The sequence below is a fragment of the Danio rerio genome, chromosome 22 (genome assembly GCF_052040795.2).
Source record: "Danio rerio strain M-AB ecotype USA chromosome 22, GRCz13ab, whole genome shotgun sequence".
Lineage (NCBI taxonomy): Eukaryota > Metazoa > Chordata > Actinopteri > Cypriniformes > Danionidae > Danio > Danio rerio.
Window position 1 is genome coordinate 37,935,564 of NC_141042.1, and position 27,319 is coordinate 37,962,882.

General features: G+C 37.9%; 1 protein-coding gene across 1 annotated transcript; it reads right to left on the reverse strand.

The window, feature by feature from the left end:
* Window positions 1-573: 573 nt before the first annotated feature.
* On the reverse strand, window positions 574-27,156 carry kcnip2 (Kv channel interacting protein 2). The gene is made up of 9 exons (XM_087304774.1): window positions 26,678-27,156; window positions 19,718-19,816; window positions 17,332-17,456; window positions 15,488-15,557; window positions 15,308-15,378; window positions 12,221-12,328; window positions 9,392-9,496; window positions 7,952-8,014; window positions 574-5,801 (listed from the first exon to the last, which is right to left on the reverse strand). The coding sequence occupies exons 1-9, from the start codon at window positions 26,748-26,750 to the stop codon at window positions 5,754-5,756; spliced, it is 762 nt and encodes a 253-aa protein (XP_087160900.1). The 5' UTR covers window positions 26,751-27,156; the 3' UTR covers window positions 574-5,753.
* Window positions 27,157-27,319: the final 163 nt, after the last annotated feature.

Here is a 27,319-nt window from a genome sequence, read left to right on the forward strand (position 1 = left end):
AAAAAAAAAGTAATTATAAAGAGTATTATTCATATTATTTATTAAATAACCCATTAAATTGTATTTATTAACGTCTACCCCTATTCCAACCCTCACGATGATTTAAAACAGTAATTATACAGAGTATTTTTCATATTATTTATTAAATAACCCATTAAATTGCCTTTTATTAACGTTCACCCCTACCCCCACCCTCATAGTAATATAAAAACAGTAATTATTGTTGTACAGTGTCACAAAAATGATGCTATTATATTGTACGTACGTACCCATAGCTGAATCCCTTCTAGACTTCACCATTGTAATTGGGATTTCATTCTATATTTATAGATTATTGACCATTGGCCCATGAACTTTTCCTGCTTTTTGTCATACTATTTCATAACTGTAACAAGTTATTCATTCAATCATATCTTCACATTAAAACAGCTATCGTCACATTCTTTATCAATATGTGGACTTTTTTGGATTCTCAGAAGCTGTGAAAATTAAAAATGTAAATCAGGAACTAAATTAGGACCATTGTTATTGTTTACATTCCTCAAAAGGATAGAAGGACAGTCGACAACATCGTGCATAGCAATCAATAATTTATTTGTTAATATTACATCAACATAACATTGAACATCATTCGATCCAAAAGTAAACATATACTGTATAGACAATTCACGAGAAATAAGAATTATTCATTTAAAACTGTAGCTACAAATGATGATTGCATGAACAAAAATAAAATAAAACGTATTTAAAAAGGTGCAATTGTGAAACATAACTGTTAATGCATAAATGGAAATATGCGAAAATTATTGCATAGTTCGAAATGTGTCAAATCCACTATAATCATTCCTGTTGTGATATTATTTGTAAAATGTTTATGAATGTACGTTAATGTTAACCGATGTATTATTACAACATAATGGAAATATTAACATCCTTTTTGATGGTTAAAGTATTCATGAAGTCAAAATGTACAATGTAGCTTGGTGCACATTGATATTCTTAAGGTGAACAATTAATCAGTGCAAATGAATTCACCCATTAGGACACTAACATGATGTCAGTCAGATTGGTGTTGTAACCCAACGTAATAGGACAATGCATTTTGTTCGGTAATGAAAATCGGCTTGACGTCAGAACCCAACGTCAGGCCAATGTCCAACATCAGACAGACGCTACGTTTTTGTCACTTTCCAATGCAACCTAAAACCAACTAAATATCAACGTCTAATGATGTTACAGCTTGACGTTGTGTGGACGTTACCTTTATAACGTTTATCAGATGTTGGATTTTGGTTGCCATACCTGATGAATAAATGTCAGTATTTGATGACAATATGACGTTGGTTTAAGATGTTGGCTTGATGTTGGATTTTGGTCACTTTATAACACAACCTAAAAACAACCAAATATCAACGTCTAATGATGTTACAGCTCAACGTTGTGTGGATGTTACCACTATGACACTTATCAAACATATTTTGGTTGTCATACCTGATGAATAAATGTCAGTATTTGACGTCAATATGACGTTGGTTTAAGATGTTGGCTCAATGTTCGATTCTAGTCACTTTCCAATACAACCTAAAATCAACCTAATATCAACGTCTAATGATGTTACAGCTTGACGTTGTGTGGACGTTACCACTATGACGCTTATCAGACGTATGTGGTTGCCATACCTGACAAAAAATATCAGTACTTGATGTCAAAATGATGTTGGTTTAAGATGTTAGCTTGATGTTGGATTTAAGTCACTTTTAACACAACCTAAATTCAACCAAATATCAACGTCTAATGATGTTACAAATTGACGTTTTGTGGACGTTACCACTATAACGTCTATCAGACGTTGGATTTTGGTTGCCATACCTGACGAATAAATGTCAGTACTTGACGTCAGTATGACGTTGGTTTAAGATGTTGGCTCGATGTTAGATTGTGGTCACTTTCCAACGTAACCTAAAATCAACTAAATATCAACGTCTAATGATGTTACAGCTTGACGTTGTGTGGACGTTACCTTTATAGCGTTTATCAGATGTTGGATTTTGGTTGCCAAACCTGATGAATAAATGTCAGTATTTGATGACAATATGACGTTGGTTTAAGATGTTGGCTCGATGTTGGATTTTGGTCACTTTCCAACACAACCTAAAAACAACCAAATATCAACGTCTAATGATGTTACAGCTCAACGTTGTATGGATGTTACCACTATGACACTTATCAAACATATTTTGGTTGTCATACCTGATGAATAAATGTCAGTATTTGACGTCAATATGACGTTGGTTTAAGATGTTGGCTCAATGTTCGATTCTAGTCACTTTCCAATACAACCTAAAAACAACCAAATATCAACGTCTAATGATGTTACAGCTTGACGTTGTGTGGATGTTACCACTATGACGCTTATCAGATGTATGTGGTTGCCATACCTGACGAATAAATGTCAGTATTTTATGTCAAAATGATGTTGGTTTAAGATGTTAGCTTGATGTTGGATTTTGGTCACTTTTAACACAACCTAAAATCAACCAAATATCAACGTCTAATGATGTTACAGCTTGACGTTGTGTGGACGTTACCTTTATAACGTTTATCAGATGTTGGATTTTGGTTGCCATACCTGACGAATAAATGTCAGTACTTGACGTCAGTATGACGTTGGTTTAAGATGTTGGCTCGATGTTAGATTGTGGTCACTTTCCAACGTAACCTAAAATCAACTAAATATCAATGTCTAATAATGTTACAGCTTGATGTTGTGTGGACGTTACCACTATGACATCTATCAGAAGTTGAATTTTGGCTGCTATACCTGACGAATAAATGTCAGTATTTGATGTCAATATGACGTTGGTTCAAGATGTTGGCTTAACGTTCGATTTTAGTCACTTTCCAGCGCAACCTAAAAACAATCAAATATCACTATCATCATTTTACATTGTAATTGGACGTCAAAATGACATTGTCATGCTGGCGACCTAAATCTAACCTAATATTAATGATGTTGTGTGTCTGCTGGGCACAGTGAAAAAACAGTTTTGTCAATCTTTCATTAAATCTGTTCATTTTCTTACGCTCTGGAATGGCAGTCCTTCATCGATGTGATTATACGTCTGACTAAGCGAAGTATCCTTAGTCACGCCCCTCCGACAGTTTGTTGTGAGTAAAAAAACAAAGGAGGAGCCCAAAAAGAAAGCCCAGCCCCCCCCTGCTCAATATTCCATTTCAGTTGGAGAAACATTTCATACCAAAATAAAAGCAACTTTCGTTTCACATTTAACACAAAGAGCTTAGAATGATCTAGAGGCGACACTCAATAGAACGTTCCATTGCAACAGCGGCGCCCAGCAACAGCCCCGGATTCCGCCATTTTGGAGTGAAAGCGGTCGGCTGTCCATTGGATCTTTTTGCTGTGGCGATGGCAAGCAGCTGCTTTGTTTTTTATTTATTTATTTATTTTATAAGCGCATTAAAGCTGAAATGCAACCTGAAAAACGCCAATACAACACTTACTATCACAATCATCAGCACTTTTAATAGTTTATTTTACATACTTATAATATGCTGTTGTTCTATCTGCTTGTTAAGTGTTGACGTGTTTGTGACGTGTGTATACTGTTTCCGGGTCCAAGCCGCCACTCATTTGAGTGGAGAAATTATTCGTTTATGATCACTTTTTATTCATATCACACATTAAAGTGAATTTTATATAAAGTCATAGTGTACACAACAATCTCTGGGCTTGCTGCATAACAAATACCAAAATTTTACCAATTTCTAAAAAAAATATGAATCACTTTCTGGCCATTGGATGTTAGGCATGGATATAAATATTGCGAACGTGATTTTCGAAAGTATTAAATCGCTTTGTAAACGTTTATTATTACCATTTCATGAGTCTTCCTATACAGTTGAATAGAGCGCTTGGACCCGGAAGCCGCTTCACGTGATGTCACACTTAACAAGAGGATTGGAATTTTCATTCCAAAATGGCCGCCGCGCCATCTAGTGGCTGTTTCACAAATCGCACTAGAGTGTCGCCTCTTGGTGATTCTATGCTCTTTGTTTAACATAACATAATATAACATAACATAATATAATATATTTAAAATTCACTGACAAAAACTGAAAGGTTCCCATTTATGTAAGGCCCTATGAAATAAATATTTTCCAAATTCTGTTTTACTAATTTTCCAAATTGCATTTTTTTTATCTTTAAATGTTTATTGGTTAAAATAAATTTAAGCAATCATTCATCATCTCTAATTACTTAAAAACATGAAACTTATTCAATATATTTTTTAAAGATTATTACTCACAATTATTTATTTATTATTTATTCATTACAAAAAATTATTATTTATGAATCTAGTTAAATAAACAAATGATGTTTTCAGCAATTCAGTTGAATTTCTGTTGAAACTAATACATGGAAAAACAACTGGGTCAATTATACGTTTAATCATTGATCAGCCCTCTCTGCTGTACAATAGTATTGAGTAGTAAAATAGTAAGTAATCAAACCAGACTTTTATTTTGACAGGTATTCGTGAAGACACTTAGGTTTCTGTGTTTTACTGATATTTCTTCTTTTTATTTTTTTTTTCAGGTTAGTCCCTTTATTAATCCGGGGTCGCCACAGCAGAATGAACCGCCAGCTTATCCAGTATATGTTTTAAGCAGTGGATGCCCTTTGAGCCGCAACCCATCTCTGGGAAACATCCACACACACTCATACAATACAGACAATTTAGCCAACCCAATTCATCTGTACCGCATGTCTTTGGACTGTGGGGGAAAACGGAGCACTCGGAGAAAACCCACAGGAATGCAGGGAGAACATGCAAACTCTACACAGAAACATCAACTGACCCAGCCGAGGCTTGAACCAGCCACCTTCTTGCTGTGAGGCGACAGCACTCCTTACTGCTTTGCCTTATTTTCCTGATATGATGATAGTTTATCAGAATAAAACGGTAAAATCAGATGAAGTGACTCTAAAATAGGCAATAAATCTGTGTGTAGTAAAACTAAACTTAATTCCAGACACTCCGTTCATGCAGACTTCATATTTAAATCACCTTTCTGCAGTTTAATAATCAACATTTGAAGAGACAGTTCACCCAAAAATGAAAATTCTGTCATCATTCACTCATCCTCTACTTGTTTCGAACCGGCTTGAGTTTCTTTCTTCTGTTGAACACAAAGGAAGATATTTTGTTGAATGTTGGAGAAAAAAACACCCATTGCTTCCCATAATATTTTTGTTTTTTTCCAACATTCTTCAGAATATCTTCATTTGGGTGAACAATCCCTTTCATTATTTTAGATGCAAAGCTATATTTAGATTTACCAAAAGTAAATTCTGTTTTTGCAACGAAAAAAACATTCAATCAACTTAATTTGCCACTGTTTTCAGTCATTAATTAAGTTGAAATAACTTACTTCATTCAGGCGTAACAAGGTTTTTAAGGTGATTCAATGTTTTGCTTGTTTTTAGTGAGTGTATGATCATAAACCCTAGAAATGTCTGAAAATATCTCATCGTTGCATTAACCATCCATGGTCATCCAGACATACCTTCACCCTGTTGAATATAAAATGACGTGGCATGCTCACATTTCCGCAGTTCAGGAGTTCACTGACTTTGATTATTAGTTTGTTTTGTAGGCATAAGACAGACAAAGTCATCAAAAACCGAAGCTGCCCATCCATTTGTGTTGCAGAAAGATCATTATGTAGAGCTAGATGACATGATCCAGCATTTGCATGGACTCCATGATGGCCTCGTCCTGCGCACAAAATTAATAAAACACAAAAGATATTAAACAGCAGCTCTCATTTATTCACTTAAAGAGCCCCTATTATGGGTTTTTGAAAATAAGCTTCCATGCAGTGTGTAACACAGCGGATGAAAACATCCAGCTAGATGAGGTTTAAATCTAAAAGTGCAGCGTGTTTAAAACTATTGATTCTGTAGCGAAATATTTGACTCAGAGTTGAATAAATGAATCGAGTTGGGTTCGGATCTTTTGTTGGATCGCATTGACGTCGATACAGTACAGGCCTGGATATGGGTGCTTTCACACCTGTGAATCGATTCATTTGCTCCGAAACAGGGATTAAAATTGTTACAGTGTTGCTCTTTGTTCTTGGTGCGGTTCGCTTTCACACTGCAAAGTTTCTGCAAAGTCATGTGTGAGTAAACTCTCCTCACACTGGTCAGAGTTTCACGGTTTAGCTGTCGGGGGGTGGTGGTTTGGTGGTGTTTGACAGGGTGCGCGCAACATGTCTGAAGAACATGGAGGGATGCGGTGGGGAGGGGTGAGAAGGGTGCGCAACGTATTTGAGGACCGTGAGGGAGACACGCGATTACCGGGAGATTATCACGTGGTGTTCAGGTCGTAATTAATTGGTTCAGGTGTGTTTGATATGGGTAGCAATTGAAATCTGCACGAGTGCGCAACGTATTTGAGGACCGTGAGGGAGACACGCGATTACCGGGAGATTATCGCGTGGTGTTCAGGTCGTAATTAATTGGTTCAGGTGTGTTTGATATGCATAGCAATTGAAATCTGCAGGAAGGTGGCTTTCCAGGAACAGGGTCGGCCACCCCTGCTCTATGATGTTGATGTGAATTTAGAGTTTTGATTGTGTTTTTGTTCTTGCTGTTAGTCGCTGTTGCTGTTTTGTCTGTGAGGATCCCCTGATCTCTGATGTCAGAACTCCCCTGGGAATCAAGGAGTTTAAATATCACGTGACACACACCTCGCATCGCGCAGATAACTCCACTGTCTGAACACACTAGTTTGGAAATGAGCGCCACCCTCTGTAAGTTTTCTCTGTCTTTTTGGTTAGAAGAGCAGTTTTAGTTTTAGCGTGAAAGCGCTGAAGTTGTTTTGATTGTTTATTTTCTATTAGATAGTTTCAAGGGAAAAATTCAGCTAGATTTAGGGGTTTTGATATGTTGCTTTCATTAATTTGCCGCCACTTAATTCTTGTTTCCTCCATCCATAATATTCATTCATTCATTTTCTTGTCGGCTTAATCCCTTTATTAATCCGGGGTCGCCACAGCGGAATGAACCGCCAACTTATCCAGCAAGTTTTTACGCAGCGGATGCCCTTCCAGCCGCAACCTATCTCTGGGAAACACCCACACACACATTCACACACACACTCATACACTATGGACAATTTAGCCTACCCAATTCACCTGTACCGCATGTCTTTGGACTGTGGGGGAAACCGGAGCACCCGGAGGAAACCCGCGCGAAGGCAGAGAGAACATGCAAACTCCACACAAAAACGCCAACTGAGCCGAGGCTCGAACCAATGCCCCAGCAACCTTCTTGCTGTGAGGCGACAGCACTAGCTACTACGCCACTGCTTCGCCCCTCCATCCATAATATACTTTGATTTATTTATTTGTGAGATCCTGTATATATTTTTGCTGTTTAACTTCTCACTTTTGTAAGTGAATTCACTTATTTTTTCAGTATTTTGGTCGTCGTTTTGCTATTTTGCCACCAACTCACCACAAAATTTAATCATATCAAATGTTACCTCTTTTAACCCCTAGAGCCAAACTTGAAAGTCGTAACACTCATTAAGAGAATAAGCACAGCCCTGTTAGACCATGCACCGGGGCACAGAGCATATTTTTCCGTCCTTAAAATAGCAAAAGAGACAGATACGCCCTTAATGTGTTTGCATCATACGCTTTAGACTTTGCGTCTAGATCATTCAAATACAGCCCAAAGTGTTGTTTCAGCTCATTTCAAATTAGTAGTTTTTCTTTTAAATGTAAGTTATGCCTTAAGCATCGTTATCATCCTATAATAAAGTCTCAGGTTACAGTCTAAAAAGAGGTCACAGCATTTTTATTTAATAAGCATAAAATATGTAGGAGTCATAATTAGCTTTTGCTGTCGTGCTTGTACCTTTTGACAGGACTCCAGAAACTCCTCCATCGTGATCACGCCGTCATTGTTGCGATCCATTTTCTGCAAACAGGAAAAACACAACAATCCATAAATCATTCCCTTGAAATTCACCAACAAAGATGTGTGGTGAGCGTTTATAATAACCATTATCATAATCATAATAATATATTTTAATATGATTAAAATAATAATAAAGATTTTAAAAATATATAAATTAAGAGAATATACAATTTGTAGTTATATATTAGCTCTCATTCGTGAATACATTTTCTAGAAATGTGATTATTTAACATTATTTAATATAATTATTTATTTTAATTAGTATTAGTATTATTATACAGTTAACATTAAAATAAGAATTAATCCCTATTGCATAATGTCAAGCATTTAAAATATTAATAATATTAATAGCTACTAAAAATAATAATAATAATAATACAATTATTAATAAAATTAAATATATACCTTTTGTAGTTACATTAACACTCATAATAATAATAATAATAATAATAATAATAATAATAATTCATTCATTCATTTTCTTTTCGGCTTAGTTTTATTAATCTGGTGTCGCCACAGCGAAATGAACCACCAACTTACTTATCCAGCACATGTTTTACGCAGCGGATGCCCTTCCAGCTGCAACCCATCTCTGGGAAACATCCATACACACTCATACAAAACGGACAATTTAGCCTACCCAATTCATCTGTACCGCATGTCTTTGGTCTGTGGGGAAAACCGGAGCACCCGGTGAAAACCCATACGCAGGGAGAACATGCAAACTTCCCACAGAAACACCAACTGAATGAGCCGAGGCTCGATATCAATATTAATACCAATAATAATAACAAAATGAATAATAATAATAACAATAATATTAATAACAACAACAACAATAATAATAATAATAATAATAACAATAACTATAATAATAACAATAATATTAATAATAATAATAAGAAGAAGAAGAAGAATACCAATAATAATAACAATAATAATATTAATAATAATAATAATAATAACAATAATAATAATGATGATAGTAATTGTATTAATATTAATACTAATAATGGTGATAATAATAATAATAATAATAATAATAATAAATTTTGATGATAATAATAATAATAATAATGGTGATAATAATAATAATAATAGTGATGATAGTAATAATAATGATGATTAGTATTATTACTGCTACTACTATTAATATGTACACCAATTTAATTTTTTGGAATAAAGTAAATTAATCCAAACAAAAATTTGTGATTATATTATTTTGGAATAAATATAACAAACAAAACAATCATAATAGAAATAATCAATAATCAATTGCAATTAAAAATGTATAAAAATCTAAAACATTTTGTCTGATCATCTCTCAGCATTTCCAGCTTCAACTCTCTTGCGTTAAAGAAATGATTCGCAAAATACCTGAAAGAAGCTCTCCACGTGTTCTCTGGGCGCGCTGTCGTTTATGCACGGACACGTATTCTTCCCCATCATATCATAAATGGATTTCATAATATCATTCATCTCCTAAAACAGACAGAATAACAGCATGAGCACATCCGCAATGGCGCAGACACACACTGTAAACAATATCTGTTAATGAACAGTTTCCGTATCTTGTGATTCACAAGTGTTTATTTATGATTGTGAATTGCAATATGAGATGTTGATCTCTGCTCTGTCCACTTTTTAAGTTGAAAATTCAACTCTATCATTTAAAGTGACTATTTTTGATGTTTTATAAGTAATATAATATATAATAAATAATATGTAGAGACATAAGTCTGCAGAATAAGGTGCTGCAGTTTATTGTAGTGTAATATACAACACCAACCCAGACAATATAGCACAGCACACTATTACCAATGTTTATAAAGGTCACTATTTTGAACTTTTCAAGCTTAAAAGTAGCTGGAGGAAAGATCATGCTCCCATGATGCAATTTAAAAGCAGAAATAAACAAGGAAATTAAAAAAATATGAATTACAAAATGTGGAAAACGGCTACTTTACAAATATTTCTTACCGTATGTTAACACCGAAAGCGGCGAGAGCGTCAAAGTAGCCGAAAGTCATGCATTTTCAATGCAGTCAGAAAGGAGGCTGCGTCCTAAACTGCATACTTCCATACTATATAGTACACTAAAATCAGTATGCGAGACAAGTAGTATGTCCGAATTCATAGAATTCGAAAATCAGTATGCGAGAAGTACCCGCATGACTTACTACTTCCGGCGAGATTCTGGAGTGCGCATCCCATGCATGCTGCGCTATCCCTTGATGCCCCGCGAGCAAATTCATGAATGCGACGCAACTGACACAAGTAGGTAACATGACCATGACAAAATGGCGGATGTAGTACGTGCGAATTCCATTCATGCTTTTCACATTCATACTGGCTGTTTCTCAATATGCGTTCTTCAGCGGTCTTCCGTCCTCGTGTTTTCGTGCAACGTCATCATCAGCTGCCTAAAGCCTGGTTTATACTTCTGCGTCAGGTGACCGGCGTAACTCACGGCGCATGCAACGCGCGTAGCTGTGCATTTATACTTCTGCGCGCTGTCTCTGTTGGTCTGCATTAACACTTGTGAAACGCTAGTTGACAGTGAGGTGTAAATGTTCCTCTGTGTCGAGTTTCTTCGCTGCTTTTTTGCTTTACATGAACACTTCCTGGTTGTACAAGTGGCTCAAACTTGCTCATTTTGAGGCAGGAACCGGCGGACGTGCAACAACTTTAACTATGAGGTAAACACAAAACAAAACTTTCCATCCGGAGCTCCTTCACGGGACTCCACACTTGTAAACAATCATTCGCGCGGCTCTCGGTCCCGCCCAGACTCGTCAGCGCTACCAAGCCGACCAATCACAGAGCTTACAATACACGTTGTTGCGATGCGTAGTTACATTTTTTGAGAGGTGCACGTCAGTGACTGCGACGGCCACAGCGAAGGGCTATGCGTCAGCGCCGTAGCATACGCCGGCGTTTGACGCAGAAGTATAAATCAGCCTTAAGTTCAGTTCCAATACTCAAGACCGCAAGTACGGAGGACACGTGAAACTTCCCGGATGTGATCTTGATATCGAGGATGCCACAATGCAGACTTCCGACAGGCACCGAACTCGCTCTGGAAGTCCCAGAAGTCATTGCGACTGGAAGTGGGAAGCGCAGCATTTTATTTAGATTTATTATTAAAGTTCAGAGATATCACTTATTTATCTCAGGAGTTTCCCTAAATGAAAAGGTGAAAGTAAACATTAACATGAATATCTTAATAAAGGAATAAACACATTAAGGGTGTTTGTTTGCTGAAATTCGTATTAAAATTTGTTTATTTATATTGTGCAGAGTATACGTTATTTCTAATGTTTTTATGCAAAGTATATATTTTGAAGAGGGGGGAAAACAACAAATCGTTGTATGAATGCTGTAATATTTAAATAATTTCCATTTAAAACACGTGAAGGTCATGTGACCATCAGGAAGAACACAGCATCCCATTTCTCAAAGGACACGTTCTCTGCCCTCGCGGTCTCCTGAGTTCGTTCCATGGACACCTGGCAATACCGGTCTCCACAAGAATGCAAGTCCGTTGTCTACGTTCTTGGAAGTGAGAAACAGCCACTGTATAGAACGTACTTTTCTAACGGCCAAGTAGTACGTTTAAATTCAAATGCAGTACCTACTAAGTAGTAGGCGGTTTCGGAGGCAGCTGAAGTCCACCGCTTGAGAGCAGTTCAGAGAACACAGACCTGTGAATTTTGGTTCCGACCACAGTTTTTCCCAAGGGCTTGATTATTGGGGTCGCCAGATTTTCAAGTAATTACAATGTTTTCTTACAGGAATGTGCAGAAATTCGCGTGAGATTCCTTTTTTAAGATCTTAAAAAAGGAATCTCACGCGACAGTACAAAACAGTATTTCTGCTTCAGGATATTTCAGCCATATGGACACAGTGGATAATTAAGTGGAGCAAAGCCACACCACATGCAGCTCAATCTTCCATTGTTAAATGCGCAACATTTTCACGCTAGCCAGCATGTTTTATGCAGGAATGTAGCTGATCTGATTTGCTGCAACGGCCCCTTTAAATACGAGATCAATGTAGCGAATTTTGACGCTCTCGCTGCCGGAGCTGAAGGCAGACAGCGTTGTCACCAGGGCGGCCAGAGCGACCTTGGACACTTTCACCGCATTCGGTGCATTGGCATTACACTGCAGCTAATAGCATTAGTGTTGGCGTAAACACCTTTACCTCTTTAGTGATGCAGCCGTCTTTATTGAGATCGTACAAACTGAAGGCCCAGGATAGTCTGTCGGTGACTGTGCCGCGCAAAATGATCGACAGGCCCACCACAAAGTCCTAAGGCCAAACAGAAATGAGAGACTGGTGAGTCTGTGATGTAAACATATTCATTAAATGACGCTTATGATTTTGAATTCAAATATAGGAAACTACATTAAAGAGCCTTCATTATACATGCAAAAGGGTCCTATTTTGGTTTTAAGGGTCTCCAACAACCGGCTGAAAAGGCCCGTGCACACAGAGAAGCTTTTTGCTCGTGTTTTCCAAAGACCGCCTAACGCCTTGTGACTAAATAAAGGGCGCCAATGTGATCATGCACAACAATGCGCAAAACAGCAGGTGTAGAAACGTCATTTTTAAAGAAACGCCTCATGCTCTTTTTTTTGTTTTGATGCGCCACGTCAAAACCTTCTCCGCCAATAAGATTGGCACTTTTGTTCACGTGCACGGAGCTGCTAAAGTAAACAGCACTAGGAGGCGCTCAAGCACAAAACTGTCAATGTGAGCGCACATTGAAGAGGATGCCCAGAGGTGATATGAACGTGAAGCTGCTTATTGCTCTTGTGAACAATAATCAATTCTTCATCGATACAGCTGGAGCTGGTGCTTGAACCATCCATGCGTGTTCGAGTCACCAGTAACTTTAACAACAAGCGTGTGAACTTCCCTTCATCCTCTTCTTCTGTGTTATAAGCGGGCTGTCAGAAGCTTAAAGTTGTTTAGCGCCATTTAACATCAAGGAGTGATTTTTGCATACTCTTTTGCTCGACGCCAGTTAAAAATTGATTGGGTTTGAATCCAGAAAAACGTCTCATAAAACACTAACGATAAACGCAAAGGAAAGTCGTCCCAGTGTGTACAAGCCTATATGCTTGCAAGGTCAAAAAACACTTTCATTGTCTTATAATCTGCATTTATTTTTACCTAATTATCCCAGCGACTCCCATATGATTTGTTAAGTGCTTCATTTGTTCCCAAACCCCTCCTTAGCGCAAAGCTAATCTCCCGTATTTCAGACCCATCTCCCGCCACCCTCCCATTTTGTTATTTATCGGGTCCTCAGCATTTTGGTGTGTTCTGTGAAACCCCTTGAAAACCAACTTTGGTATAGGATCCGATTGCAACGGCTGCCCGAAAAACGCTTTATAGTAATCAAACCAAACCAAATCAGGCCTTTATTTGTCACATACACTTTAGTAGAGTGAAATTGAACCTATGAAGCATATGTTTATACACTCTCAGAAAAAAAAAGGTAGGCGTCCTTTCTAATACCTCAAGGGTACATATTAGTACCTCAAAAGTACAAAAGTGTTCCTCTTAAACATTTTAGGTACCAATATAAACCCAAATTTATCTTTTAGCACACAAAATAAGAATTTCTTAGCCACAATTTTGACAAAAGTGTCAAACAGGGAAATACAGCTGTATAGGTGCACTTTTTAATTCAACAAAACTTTCCTTTAAAAAAAGAATTATTGTCATGTATCTAAAATATGCACAGTAATCTGTCCTAGCTAAAAGTCCCGGATCAGCGGTTACCTACACATAAACGGAGAGTAATCTCCCTTTAAAGCAATGTAATTGTAAAAATATGATTAAACCATATTAACAAATATAATAATATATTATTATTTTAATATAGGCCTATAGGTTTATATAGGCCTGTTTATCTGTTCAAAGAATAATTCAAATGAAAGCAGTGACCGCTGCTGCTTACAAAAGAATATGTGTTTTATTTTTTACATTTTGAGCTCTTGAAAGCAGCAGGATTGTGGGTGCATGATCATCGCTCTTTGTCCAGTATTTACCTACTTTTTTGCTGTTTTTCTCGGCGAACAGTTATTTTTGTCAGTCCTGCTGCTTCTCGATTCTAAGATCACATTTGCAAGAATATTGGGCCATGCTTATTGTCCAACTCAAGCTCATTCTGAAAACGTAGCACCGCGGACATTTCTGGAGACGTATGGCTGCATATTGTTTTTTCAAGCGAACGCTACGGGGCGGTGTGACGCCGCTCCTCTTCGCGCTCGCCTGCTGACGGCTCACCTCCACCATTTGGAGGGCTTTCCCGCTGCAACCAGTTTGTCCGGTTAGCTCGTCGTGTTAATTGTCCGGAGGAGGAGCCGGCCGCAGAGATGACCGGGTTCGAGTCCAGGGAAGAGCGGTTCCAGAAATCAGGTAAGACAAAAAACAGAATTTAAAAAATAAAAGCAAACGAGTTTGTAACAGGGTGAGAATGTGGTGAATTCCGAAAACGTGGTCAAAATCGGACAAGGGCTTTTCTTTTTCTGGATGGCTTTTGTAAATCGTCCCTTGGGTTTAAGGAAAGAGAAGGAGGAGGGTGGCTGGGTCGGCCAATGGGCCGGCCGCCCAGTCAATCATTCAGTTAGTCGGTCAATCGGACAGACGGTCGCTCGACAGCGGCCTCTAGCAACTTTTTACGTGAGAACAGAGCGGGCGCAAACAGCGCGTTCGCGAGAGGCGTTCGAGATGCGAAAAAGCGCGCACATCGGCCTCTCACGGCTTCCTGAAAACAAAAACTGCAAAAATACCATTTGTACCATACCATACCTCCCGAGATGTATTTCGCGATCTCCAGAAACGTTCATGGGGCTACGTTTCCAGAATAAGCCTGGGTTGTTATTGTCGAACCCTGCTTTTAACAAAACTACAATTTAAAAACTATTTCCAACCAGCCAAAGTGGCGAGCGGAGGTCTCTGTTTAACCCGCCACAGCTCAAATCTACTTGCATTTGGCGGGTTAATGGGTGTTAATGTAAGGCTCTGCATGTCAGCATTGCCTTTTGAGGTTCAAGTATTTATTAAATGAGGAAAAGATTCACGCAGCTTCTCCTACCGCAGCAAATTCCCCTTTTTTGTTGATATTTGGCTCCAGTTAATCAGTGACAATTCTGTTCTCTTTGGATGGAAACAGTGCTTTATTGGCAAATTTGTTTGCGATGTTTCAGTTTTGAGCATAAATTTAATTCGCACCCTTGGATAGAAACACAGCTAGTGAATAAAAATCAAACTGACCTCAAAATTCACTGCTCCATTTTTGCGTCTGTCGAAAGCCTCGAACAGGAAATGTGCATATGCACTAGAATCTTCAAAAGAAGAAAACAGCATGAAACTTAGACTAAGAAATCATTTGAAATCATCATTTAAAGGGAACTAAATAACAAATCTGATTATCTTCAAGCTCTGTGCACTCACCTCCATGAGGGAAAAAGTGAGAGTAGATTAGTTGAAAGGTTTCTTCATTGACTACTCCAGTGGGACAATCCTAGAGCACAACAAAACAAAACACTGTTAAAAGATGCACTGAAAACATATTTACAATGTGTTTAGTAACAATAACCTGATTTAAGAGAAGTATTTAACGGGACAGAGCCCTTTTTTTTGTACACATGAAGAAGAAAATGTTTGCAAACAATTTAACTAATTTGTACATACAGTATGATGGAAAACGCATGACCTGAACAATAAAAAGCATTGACAAGACCCCATAAACCTCACCAATGGGACATGAACTGTTCATACAAAAACATACAAATAAATTAACGTGAATTTATCAAAACGTTGCAACAAAATAACCAAATCATTGTCGAAAAGAACCATGTTAACATCCACAGCAACTGGCAATAGCGATAACTATATTAGCATCCACAACAACAGACGATAACTATAATGATACCTATATTAGTATCCACGAAAACAGACGATTACTATGACAATAACTATTTTAGCATCCACACCGACAGACGATAACTATAATGAAAACTATAGTAGTATCCACAACAACAGACGATTACTACAATAATAACTGTATTAGCATCTACAACAACAGACGATAATTATAATGATAACTAAATTAGCATCTACAACAAAAAACAATGATTATAACAATAACTATATTAGCATCTATGCCAACAGAAGATAACTGTAACGATAACTATATTAGCATTTACAACAACAGATGATAACTATGACTGTAACAATATTAGCATCCACACCAACAGACGATTACTGTAATGATAACTATATTAGCGTCCAAACCAACAGATGATAACTACAGCTATTACAATATTAGCATCCACAACAACAGATGATAACTACAACGATAACTATATTAGCATCTACAACAACAGACGATAACTGTAGCGATAACTATATTAGCATCCACACCAACAGACGATAACTATAACAATAACTATATTAGCATCCACACCAACAGAAGATAACTATAACTATAGTAGTATCTACAACAACAGATGCTAACTATAACAATAACTAAATTAGCATACACAACAACAGACGATAACTGTAGCGATAACTACATTAGCATCCACACCAAGAGACGATAACTATAACTATATTAGCATCTACAACAACAGATGATAACTATAACGATAACTAAATTAGCATCTACAACAACAGATGATAACTATAACAATAACTATATTAGCATCTACAACAACAAATGATAACTATAACGATAACAATATTAGCATTCACACCAACAGACGATAACTATAACTATATTAGCATCTACAACTATAGATGATAACTATAACAATAACTAAATTAGCATCTACAACAACAGATGATAACTATAACGATGACAATATTAGCATTCACACCAACAGACGATAACTATAACGATAACTATACTAGCATCTACAACAACAAATGATAACTATAACGATAACTAAATTAGCATCTACAACAACAGATGATAACTATAATGATAACTATATTATCATCCACACCAACAGACAATAAATATAGCAATAACTATATTAGCACTCACAACAACAAATGATAACTATAACGATAACTATATTAGCATCAACACCAACACACAATAACTACATTAGCGTCCACAGCATCACTAATGACATTTTTAATTGTATTTTTGTCGACTGTTGAAGTTCCCTAAAATTTGTAGATTCTTATCGGCTGTCAATGTTTTCATTGTTCATCAACAAAACATTGTAAACGTGATTCTACACATTGTTGAATCTTTTTAGCCCAATCTGGCTTAATTAGCTTCTTACATTTTTGAAACTTCTGTACAGGATTTGTAGCTCGGTTTTGGTGAACTTGGTCAGCTCCATCAGTTTATCCAGACTGTCCGGCCTGTAGCACACAGTAGCAAGCTCAAAATCCTCCTCTATACTGTCTATAAGAGAGATGAAAAGATACAAGTAATCATACAGACCTTTAAAAACAGCAGTGAATTCATTTAACACAAGAACCACCCCATATACGGTTGAAAGTAAAATGATTCACTCTCCAGCGAAATTTTAAGTCTTTCAAATATTTCCCAAAGTCATGTTCAACAAAGGAGTATGTTTTTTTTAAGTCTCACTTTCTTTAGTTTGGCTGAAACTAAATAAAAAATTAACTTGAAGTGTGTTTAGACTGGTGACACGGTGGCTCAGTGGTTAGCACTGTTGCCTCACAGCAACAAGGTCGCTGGTTCGAGTCCAGGCTGGGTCAGTTTGTGTTTCTGTGTTGGCACGTTCTCCCTGTGTTGGTGTGGGATTCCTCCGGGTGCTCCGGTTTCACAGTCCAAACCAAGCGGCAACCTCCCGCTCTCCCTCAGGAAGCCAATACGGAAGTAACTAAAACTGCAATTCATCCGAAATTCCGCTAGTCCTGGCCGCTCCTGGCTCCAAAACAGAGCAAATTTCAATTGAGCCCACTGTTAGAATGGCCAACTTTACAGCAGAAAAAGGTGTTTACAGCCTGGTACAAAAAAAGATTTTGGTTAAAACAGCTAATATTACCCTTCATGACAACTGTGAGGGGGGTGAATTATTTTATAACTCATCCGTTTCCTTTATATTGAGTTATATTAAGTTTGCCTAATTAAGGGCGTGGCCACTTGAGTGACAGCTAGGTCTCGTTGGTCGCCGTCACGTCACCCCAGCTGAATCCTGCAGATTAGCCACTGAACTCGGCATATTTATCGTATTTCTGTGATGTTTTATGTGGCTTTACACAGTCAATTGCCTTTTGAACTTGTTTCCTACAATTATTAGATGTCATGGCATGCTGAGTGCACTTAATTGTGCTCACAAACCATTCACGTGGCCTCCGTTCCCCATGTGAGTAAAGTTATATACTTATATACCATCTCTATACATGTATTTATTTTATTTAAGATCATTTATCGTTTATATTTATATTTAGAGCTGTAATGCACTGCAGAATCTGTCAGATTGATTAGCTGTAGGCTCTAGAACAGTCATCTGAAGCGTTGTCATTCAGTGTTATGCTGGATTTCATCAATAGTCTTACATTAACTAACACAGACTATATCTGAAGTGTTTGGTAGTAATTCGCGTTTTCCCCCTGTAGAAAAACGTCATAAGAACAATGTTTAGTGGCTCAATGTAGTACTACAGTATTTTTAAAAGACTAAACACTTTATTGATATAGTGTACAACCAAGAAAAAGTGGTCAGAATACAAACGAGTCGCAGGTGATAAAGTATTAAGCGTTCTCCCAAAGTTAAGTGTGTCTGAACCAGGTCCAAGCTAAATGCCAGCAGGTGTCTGTAGCTCCGCTCACTCTCCCTTGTTATGCCCTTGTTTGGTATCCCGCTGTGGGTGTGATGACGCAGTAACAAAATGGCGACGGTTGGCCGCGCCTACTTGTGGCTTCTTTTGCGCTCTTTAGAAACCTATGGGTGACGTCACGGACACTACGTCCATATATTTTACAGTCTATGGTCCAAACGCATGCACTATAGGGGAATTGAATAAACTAAAATGCCCGTAGTGTATTTGTGTGAATGAGTGTTTGGATGTTTCCCAATACTGGGTTGTAGCTGGAAGGGCATCCGCTGCGTAAGACATATGCTGGATAAGTTGGTGATTTATTCCGCTGTGGCGACCCCTGATGAATCCTTACCAAATGTTTATTAAAAATGCCCTAAATGTTTAGTTTACAATACCTATAGGTTTGTTTTACCAGTTGTTTTGTATTTTAGAACTTAATAATTAATGTTTATGAGTTTCCTTAAACATATGCTTTTAAATAACGGTACATGTTTTAATATGGAAATGATTCATAAAATCACATTGAATATTAAATATTTGTATATTGCCGACAGGGAAAACCCCCAATCATAGATATATGTCTATATGTGTATATCTCTGGTTCTGGATGGCCATTCCTCCACTGCACCTTGGTCCCACATTCATTTCAAAGGAGTGCTACCCTGTACTAAAATGGCAGCCCTATGGACACATTCCTTCAAATAGACAACAATAGCATTGGCGACATCTAGTGTAAACATCTATGGTTTGGAACCATATCTATGTCACAGTAAATGGTGACAGAATTTTCATTTTTAGGTGAACAATCCCTTTAAAAGTAGATAAGTGTAATCGTGCAGGAAGAAGAGCGACAGACAGACAGACGGGGACTTGCTTTGTCTGACCGCAGGAGTGGAGTCCACATGACAGCAGGGCAGGAGTTTGAGAAAGCGCTGTTTCATGTTCTTCTTCCTCTGGCCGGAGGGAGGATTACCTGCGCACATCACAAAGAACATCAGGAAACTGCTTAGCCATGCAAAAGGGACTTCGTAAATCATTTAAATTGTATTACAAGGGCACAAAACGACTCGCCAAATGGTGGTCGGTCACAGTCGGTTGGCACAGTTTGCTGCTCTGGATTGGATTCAAGAAATGAACGGGATCATCGAGTTTAAAGAGCGGACTCAAATAAATGCATGAATATTTTTTGTGTGTGTGTTGAAAAGAGAGATCACGTTAGCAAAACATGCTTAAAAAAAAGTGCAGACAATGGAGTGTTGTTCAGAAGCTAAACCAAGCAGCTTTATATTGGTAAACAGCAGGTTTATGTGCTGACAGCCGAACAAACGTAATGTCAAGCTGAAATTCTGGAGGAAAAAAAAGGTCAAACTTTAAATATAAACTTAGAATTATGAGGAAAACAGTGAGAAAACCAGCCCCAGCTCATTCTGAAAACGTAGTCCCGTGGACATTTCTGGAGACCGCGAAATACGTCCCGGGAGGTACGTATGGCTGCATTTAAATTTTTTTTAAGCGAACGCTACGGGGCGGTATGACGCTGTTCCCTTTCGCGCTTACCGGCTGACCGCTTACCTCCGTGTGGAGGACTTTACCGCTGCAACCAGTTTGTCCAGTCAGGTCATCGTGTACGTTGGGAGACTTCAGATGCAGAGAAGAGGAGTTGACCATGGCGACCAGGTTCGAGTCCGGGGAAGAGCGGTTCCAGATATTACGTAAGACAAAAACAGAATCCAAAAAATAAAGTGAACGAGTTCATAACAGGGTGAGAACGTGGTGAAATCCGAAAAACAAGGTTAAAAAATCAGACGAGGGCTTTTCTTTTTCTAGACGACTTTTCTAAATTGTTGCTCGCGTTTAGGGAAGTGAGTGGGCGGGCGGGTCAATCTGTAAAATTGGTTGGGTTTAGGGAAGGAAGAGCCTGGGTCAGCCGATTGGCCGGTCGCACAGTCAATCATTCAGTCAGTCAGACAGCGGCCTCTAGTGGGTTCACGCGAGAACAGCCGGGCGCGAACGACACTCGCGAGAGACATTCGAGATACGAAAAAGAGCACACAGCGGCCTCTCGCGGATTCGCGGATAACTGCAAAAATACGTACCTCCCAGGACGTATTTCGCGGTCTCCAGAAACGTCCGCGGGACTACGTTTTCAGAATGAGCCTGGGTTGGAGAAAACATGATAATCATTCCAAAAAGACAGATTCGTAAATTGTAAACTGGGAATGTCAAGAAAAAAAAGAGAAATGTTAGATGCAAACTGGAAAACTAATTAAAAAAATACAAATTTGAGAAAAAGATAAGATCGGTCAGATGTGAACACAAAATTTTAACAAAAAAAGGAAAAATTTGGAGATTTATATTAATAAAATCCAACAGAAATCTAAGGGATTCCGAAAAAAATAATCTAGTAATTTCATCAACCTTTGCATACCAACATTCGTACTTCATTTGGTCGATACTCTTTTCAGTTTTCTGCTGCTGATGCGTGGAATTACTGCAGCAGACCTTAAAGCTCAGCACTTTCATTACGCTATCATCTTTTAAAAATACAATCCAGTCAATAGTTCAAGATCACTGTGCTTGTTTTGAGTTTTTTTTTGTTGGTTTTATATGTTATTATCTGCATTTGTGAAATTGTTATTGTATTGTGTCCCTACTGCTTTATACTGCATCTGCTTTTCATGTTGCCTCTTGGCCAGGTCGTCATTGTAAATGAGAACTTGTTCTCAATTGACTTACCTGGTTAAATAAAGGTTATTATATTATTTAAAATGTCAATTATATTTCTACAACAAAAGGCAGAATTGGGCCAGCGCTGCCTTAAAGTTTAATTTGCTTGCGACTATTTGTCAATTGCGTGCAAATACAGTCTTAGAATCGAGAAACAGTTTGTGCTTTTAAGCCTTTAAATGTTAACCTTCTTTGTGATGTCGTAAACACCATAATGCTTTTCGGTTCCTCTTATCTGATTGGATGCTGTGAGCATGTTATTTTTGTCTGTAACTTGGTAGCAACCAGTACAGCGAAGAGACAGCAACATGGCGGCAACATCAAATTATGAGGCAAAATATTCTGGAAGCATTTATGCGGGTACAAAAACAATGAAAAAAATGAAGTGAGGTTTTGCACAGTTTGTCGTCAGTTTGGCAAAACAGCCACCATTTGTTAAATCATGCAGAACTGCAGTGAAATACCTGCACATTTTCCCTACTGCTCTTTTTGTTTCCATAACACTTATTAATACATTTTATTTATTTTATATTTATTTATTTTATTTATTCATACATACAGGGACAATGTACAACATGACATGTGCCAGAGTTAGCTATAAAGCTAAGCTGATTTACATCCGTAGTCCCTGGTCAGGAAGTTGTAACAAATTTAACAGTAAAAAATTATACATTACACACTTACAATACATCGTTGTCGATAAAATGAAATCAAATCAATGGCTGCATATTTCCTTTTGTTTAAGCCAAATTTTAAGACCAGTTCTTAAAAGTTATTAAAAGTGGTACTCTCTCTGATATGCACTGGTGTTTGATTCCATCTTTCTGCTGCTCTGACTGAAAAAAATGATTGTCCAAAAGCAGTTCTCTTAAGTTTAACTGAACAATCACCTCTAACCGTTTTATTGACACTTTTAAAATATTAAAACTCTAAATTGGCAGACGTTATTTTTGACGCATTATTTAAAATATGTGGCTAAAGAATAGCTATAAACCTTTTTTTGGGTGGGGCCAGCGAAAATTTTGACAGGGCAAGTAAAAAATCTGAACCACTGGCCTGACCGGGAAAAATCCTTTTGAATTAAACCCTGCTTCTTCATTCATTCATTCATTCATTTTCTTGTCAGCTTAGTTCCTTTATTAATCCGGTGTCGCCACAGAGGGATGAACCGCCAACTTATCCAGCAAGTTTTTTACGCAGCGGATACCCATCACTGGGAAACCCTGCTTCTTCCTTTGATTTTATTTTTTGGTTTCAGTTTATTGCTGCAATGCTGTCACGTAGGCATATGTAGATCCTAGGCATGGGAAGATAACCGTTGTCTGGGTATAACAGGGATTGGAAAACTCAAGGTTTTAAAACCGTTAAAATTTTCTACTATACCGTTCCTAAGGTATTTGTATTATTTTTTATTTACTTTTTTGTTTTTGTTTTTAGGACAGCAATATCTTCAGCAGAAAATATGCTGTTTTAAATAGTAAAAAAAAATCCGTTTTTGAAACAAATGAAGACAGCAGAAGCCAACAATTCATTTAGCCTGACATGTTTACTGCTCCAAATGTTTCTCAAAATAAAATTCTGTTCAAAAGGGAAAAAAAGTTTTTGTTTTTTACCCAGACATGTAAAAAGAGCATATTTTAGAGCAGTAATCACAATACCGTGATACTACGAAATCGTAATATTTTTATACAAGGTTATCATACCGTCGGAATCTTATACCGGCCCATGCCTAGTAGCTCCACCCTCTTCTGAAAAGAGCACAATCGCATTTGAATTTAAATCCACAGTCACTGAAATGCCACACTTAAGCTCAAAGTCTAATTTCTAGTTTCAGAGAATTCTAAAACATTTGAGCTGAAACTTTAGATATACACACTCCACAAAAAACATATATATTTGACTGTCTTTACACAGTCAACTGCCTTTTGGACTTGTTTCCTACAATTATTAGATGCCATGGCATGCTGTGTGCACTTAATTGTGCTCACAAACCATTCACGTGGCCTCCGTTTCCCATGTGAGTAAAGTTATATACTTATATACCATCTCTATACATGTATTTGTTTTATTTAAGATCATTTATTGTTTATATTTATATTTAGAGCTGTAATGCACTGCAGAATCTGACAGATTGATTAGCTGTAGACTCTAGAACCGTTATCTGAAGCGTTGTCATACAGTGTTATGCTGGAGTTCATCAATAGTCTTACATTAACTAACACAGACTATATCTGAAGTGGAAGTAATTCGCGTTTTCCTCCTGTTGAAAAACGTCATATGAAACAATGTTTAGGGACATCAGAAACTTATACTACATTTTGCTAAAGAGGCATTAAAGATCCCCTTTAAATGTCTATTTTCAGAAGTGTCTCAGATAGTCAGCAAAATGAGACTAGATTGACTTAACTGAAAAGCATTCACGTTTTTTTTGTTCCTCAGTCTCATTTGGCCTTGTGTTAAGGAGTATTGACAGACATGAAGGAGCTCATGAAGGTGAAAACAAGACAGAGGCAACAACAAAACTGGCTAGCTGAGCTGAATCCTTAAAAAGGCTAAAGTGATTACAAATCCTTAAAGGAACACTACACTTTTTTTCTGAAAATAGGCTCATTTTACAACTTTAAACAGTTTCATTTGACCATTTTTTAATCCATTTAGCCGATCTAAGAGTCTGGTGGGCAAGTGTATCTGCCTGCGGACTGCAAGAGAGTAGTAACATGAGGGGTCGTAACTTATATTAAGTTAGAGAGGCGTAACTTGCAGTTATCGAGATCATATTGAGCCATGCGAGATGTCACAACGAGATGTTGTTGGCAACCCTGCTAGCCTAGGCTGGTTGGCTGGTTTTAGCTGGTTGACCAGCCTGGTTTTAGAGGGGTTTTGGCCATTTCCAGGCTGGTTTCCAGCCATTTCCAGCCTGGTCTTAGCTGGTCAGGCTGGAAAATAACCAGCCAAATCCAGCTAAAACCAGCTTGACTAGCCTGGTTTAAGCTGGATAAAGCTGGTTTTGGCTGGACTCCCAGCTTGGCTAGGCTGGTCAAGCTGGTTTTAGCTGGTCATCTCCCAGCCTGACCAGCTAAGACCAGGCTGGAAATGGCTGGAAACCAGCCTGGAAGTGGCCAAAACCCCTCTAAAACCAGCCTGGTCGACCAGCCTAGGCTGGTTTAAGCTGGATTTTTCAGCAGGGAAGATGGCGGAAACCCTTAACGGAGAACATTTTCAGCAAATGTGACCGCAGCTGTAAGGGTTTCTCCCGAAGAAAAGTCTCTCAAAGCAAAACGCTAGCAGGTGTCTCACTCTACGCCTCTTTGCCCTTGTTTGGTATCCCCTGATTGGTGCGATGACGAGCAAACAAAACGGCGATGGTTGGCCACGCCTACTGATAGCTTCTTTTGGGTTCTTCATAAACCTATGGGTGACGTCACGAATACTACATCCTCATCTTTTACAGTCTAAGGCAGGCATGACCAACCCTGTTCCTGGAGATCGACCTTCCTGCAGATTTCAGTTGCAACCCATATCAAACACACCTGCCTGTAATTATCAAGTGCTGTTCAGGTCCTAATTAATTGGTTCAGGTGTGTTTGATCAGGGATGGAACTGAACTTTGCAGGAAGGTCGATCTCCAGGGACGGGGTTGAGCACCACTGTTCTATGGTTATGCCCCTCTGTCTTGCAGAGCTTGCACTTTTAGCAAAGCTTAGCATCAATCATTGAATCAGATTAGACCATTAGCATCTCACTCTCAAAAGGTCAATTTTTAAGTGAGATGCTAATGGTCTAATCCGATTCAATAATTGATGCTAAGCTAAGCTAAAAGTGCTCTCACCAGACAAGAACATCTGAATACATTCATAAATGTAAAAACTGAACTCAAGAGGAGTTGTAAAATGAGCCTATTTTCAAGCAAAGTGGAGTCTTTCTTTAAAAGAAAGAGTGCAATCAGATATATACCTAATTAAAGCATTAGATTACCTATATTATAAACAAGGAAAAGGGCAGTTTTTCCACTGTTTAGCAATGACTGCATTAACATGTTTTATACTGTAATGCTAAAGTGGGCAGTGGCACAGCTGTGACACTGACAAAGACAAAGTCTGACTATAAAATGAAACGTTATAAATTATTCAAGCAACGTTATAAAGCTTTTGTTATGATAAGATGTGAGATAAAGCATGAAACGAGTCGAGTGATTTATTTAGACCTACTGTATTTAGCTCATCTGCTCAAAGTTCGATTAGTAAAATGGTTGGTTTTCCTTCGACTTAGTCCCCTAATTCATCAGGGGTTGCCACTGCGGAATGAACCGCCAGCTTATCCAGCATCTGTTTTACACAGCAGATGCCCTTCCAGCTGCAACCCAGTTCTGGGAAACATCCATACACACTCATTCACACATAGGTTTATTCCATTCATTTATTCCATTTATGTGTTTGGATTGTGGGGGAAACCGGAGCTCTCCACACAGACATGCCAGGTGACCCAGCTGAGACTCAAACCAGCGACCTTTTTGCTGTGAGGTGACAGTGCTAACCAATGCGCCACCGTGTTGCCTCTATTTACCTTTGATTTCACAGCAAATTTACAAACCAATAACTTTAATCTGAATATAACAAGCTAAAATACAGTATACATTGTATATTTTGAGCATACAAAACAAATATGAAAGAATAAGCTGATCCCAAATCAGCTGTTTATTCAGTTTTATTCAAATATAATATACTATATAATATAATTTCACTCATTAACGAGTGAAATAAAAAGTTGTGATCATATTTCAGTGAATAAAATCATAACAAGTCGGAGAATAATCGATGAAGAGAGGTAATAAATACACATTCAGTCAGGCGTATGCAAAATTAGCCTATATTTTAATATCACCACAGGATATTGCTAATATAATCTAGATATAGCCACAATTGTGTCATGTTCAAGTACTTTAAGTAAAAACCTAACCAGATATACAACAAAAAACAAACTGAATTGCCATTCAGACAAGTTTGGTGTCAATAAATAATAATATTTACGGCTAAAGGTCATTTAAATTTTACACACAAACGTATGAAAACACGATGTCACATCAATGTGTCATATTAAGTGCACTTACCAGTGAGCAGGTCATTGGATCCGTCACATTCTCCAGAAGTATTGAAACTCTCATCTCTGGATTTCACCTTCATTTTGTCTTCGCGCAAAACAAAAAAGCCCCAGTCAGATAAAACAGCCTACATTTAATCCCTTTAGTGTTAAATAAAATTGAGTTATCCGTCTATAAAGCCAGCAAGTGTTAAGTGTGAGGCTTTGGAGTGCGAATAATGTTGTTACACTTCCATTAGAAAGTTCCCGTCGATCTGCGTGCAGGTTTGAGCTCGCTCCGGTGTCCGGTTCATTGATGCGGAGCGTGTGTACACTGTTCGGAGTGTACTATCAAACCTCACTGATTGTTATTATAAGAGCCTATATATATGGATCCTATACAGCCTATATATCTATATAATCGCCTTACTGCCATCTGCTCTGCCCTGCTGCATCATGAATGAAGCTGCTCAGTGAAACGGTGTCTCCTCAGTCACTCACCGTGTCATCATTGGAACGTTCCAAATCTTAACCGTTTTGTAGGCTGTAGGGCGTTCCAAATCAGTTTAAACGACATTTCGTGATCATGTCGTCATTCTTAGAACACTCCAAAGGAACGTGTGGCTCTTTTGGATTGTTTACATTTACATTTAGAAACAGGCAGCACGGTGGC

Bases quoted from the DNA above. Each gene is read 5' to 3' on its own strand.
- kcnip2 (XM_087304774.1), bottom strand. From the start codon at position 26,750: ATGAAGGTGAAATCCAGAGATGAGAGTTTCAATACTTCTGGAGAATGT. The intron at 17,457-19,717 runs GCAAGTCCCCGT...TCTCTCTTATAG, and splicing joins CACTCCTGCGGTCAGACAAA to ACAGTATAGAGGAGGATTTT. The intron at 5,802-7,951 runs GTACAAGCACGA...TTTTGTGCGCAG, and splicing joins TTCTGGAGTCCTGTCAAAAG to GACGAGGCCATCATGGAGTC.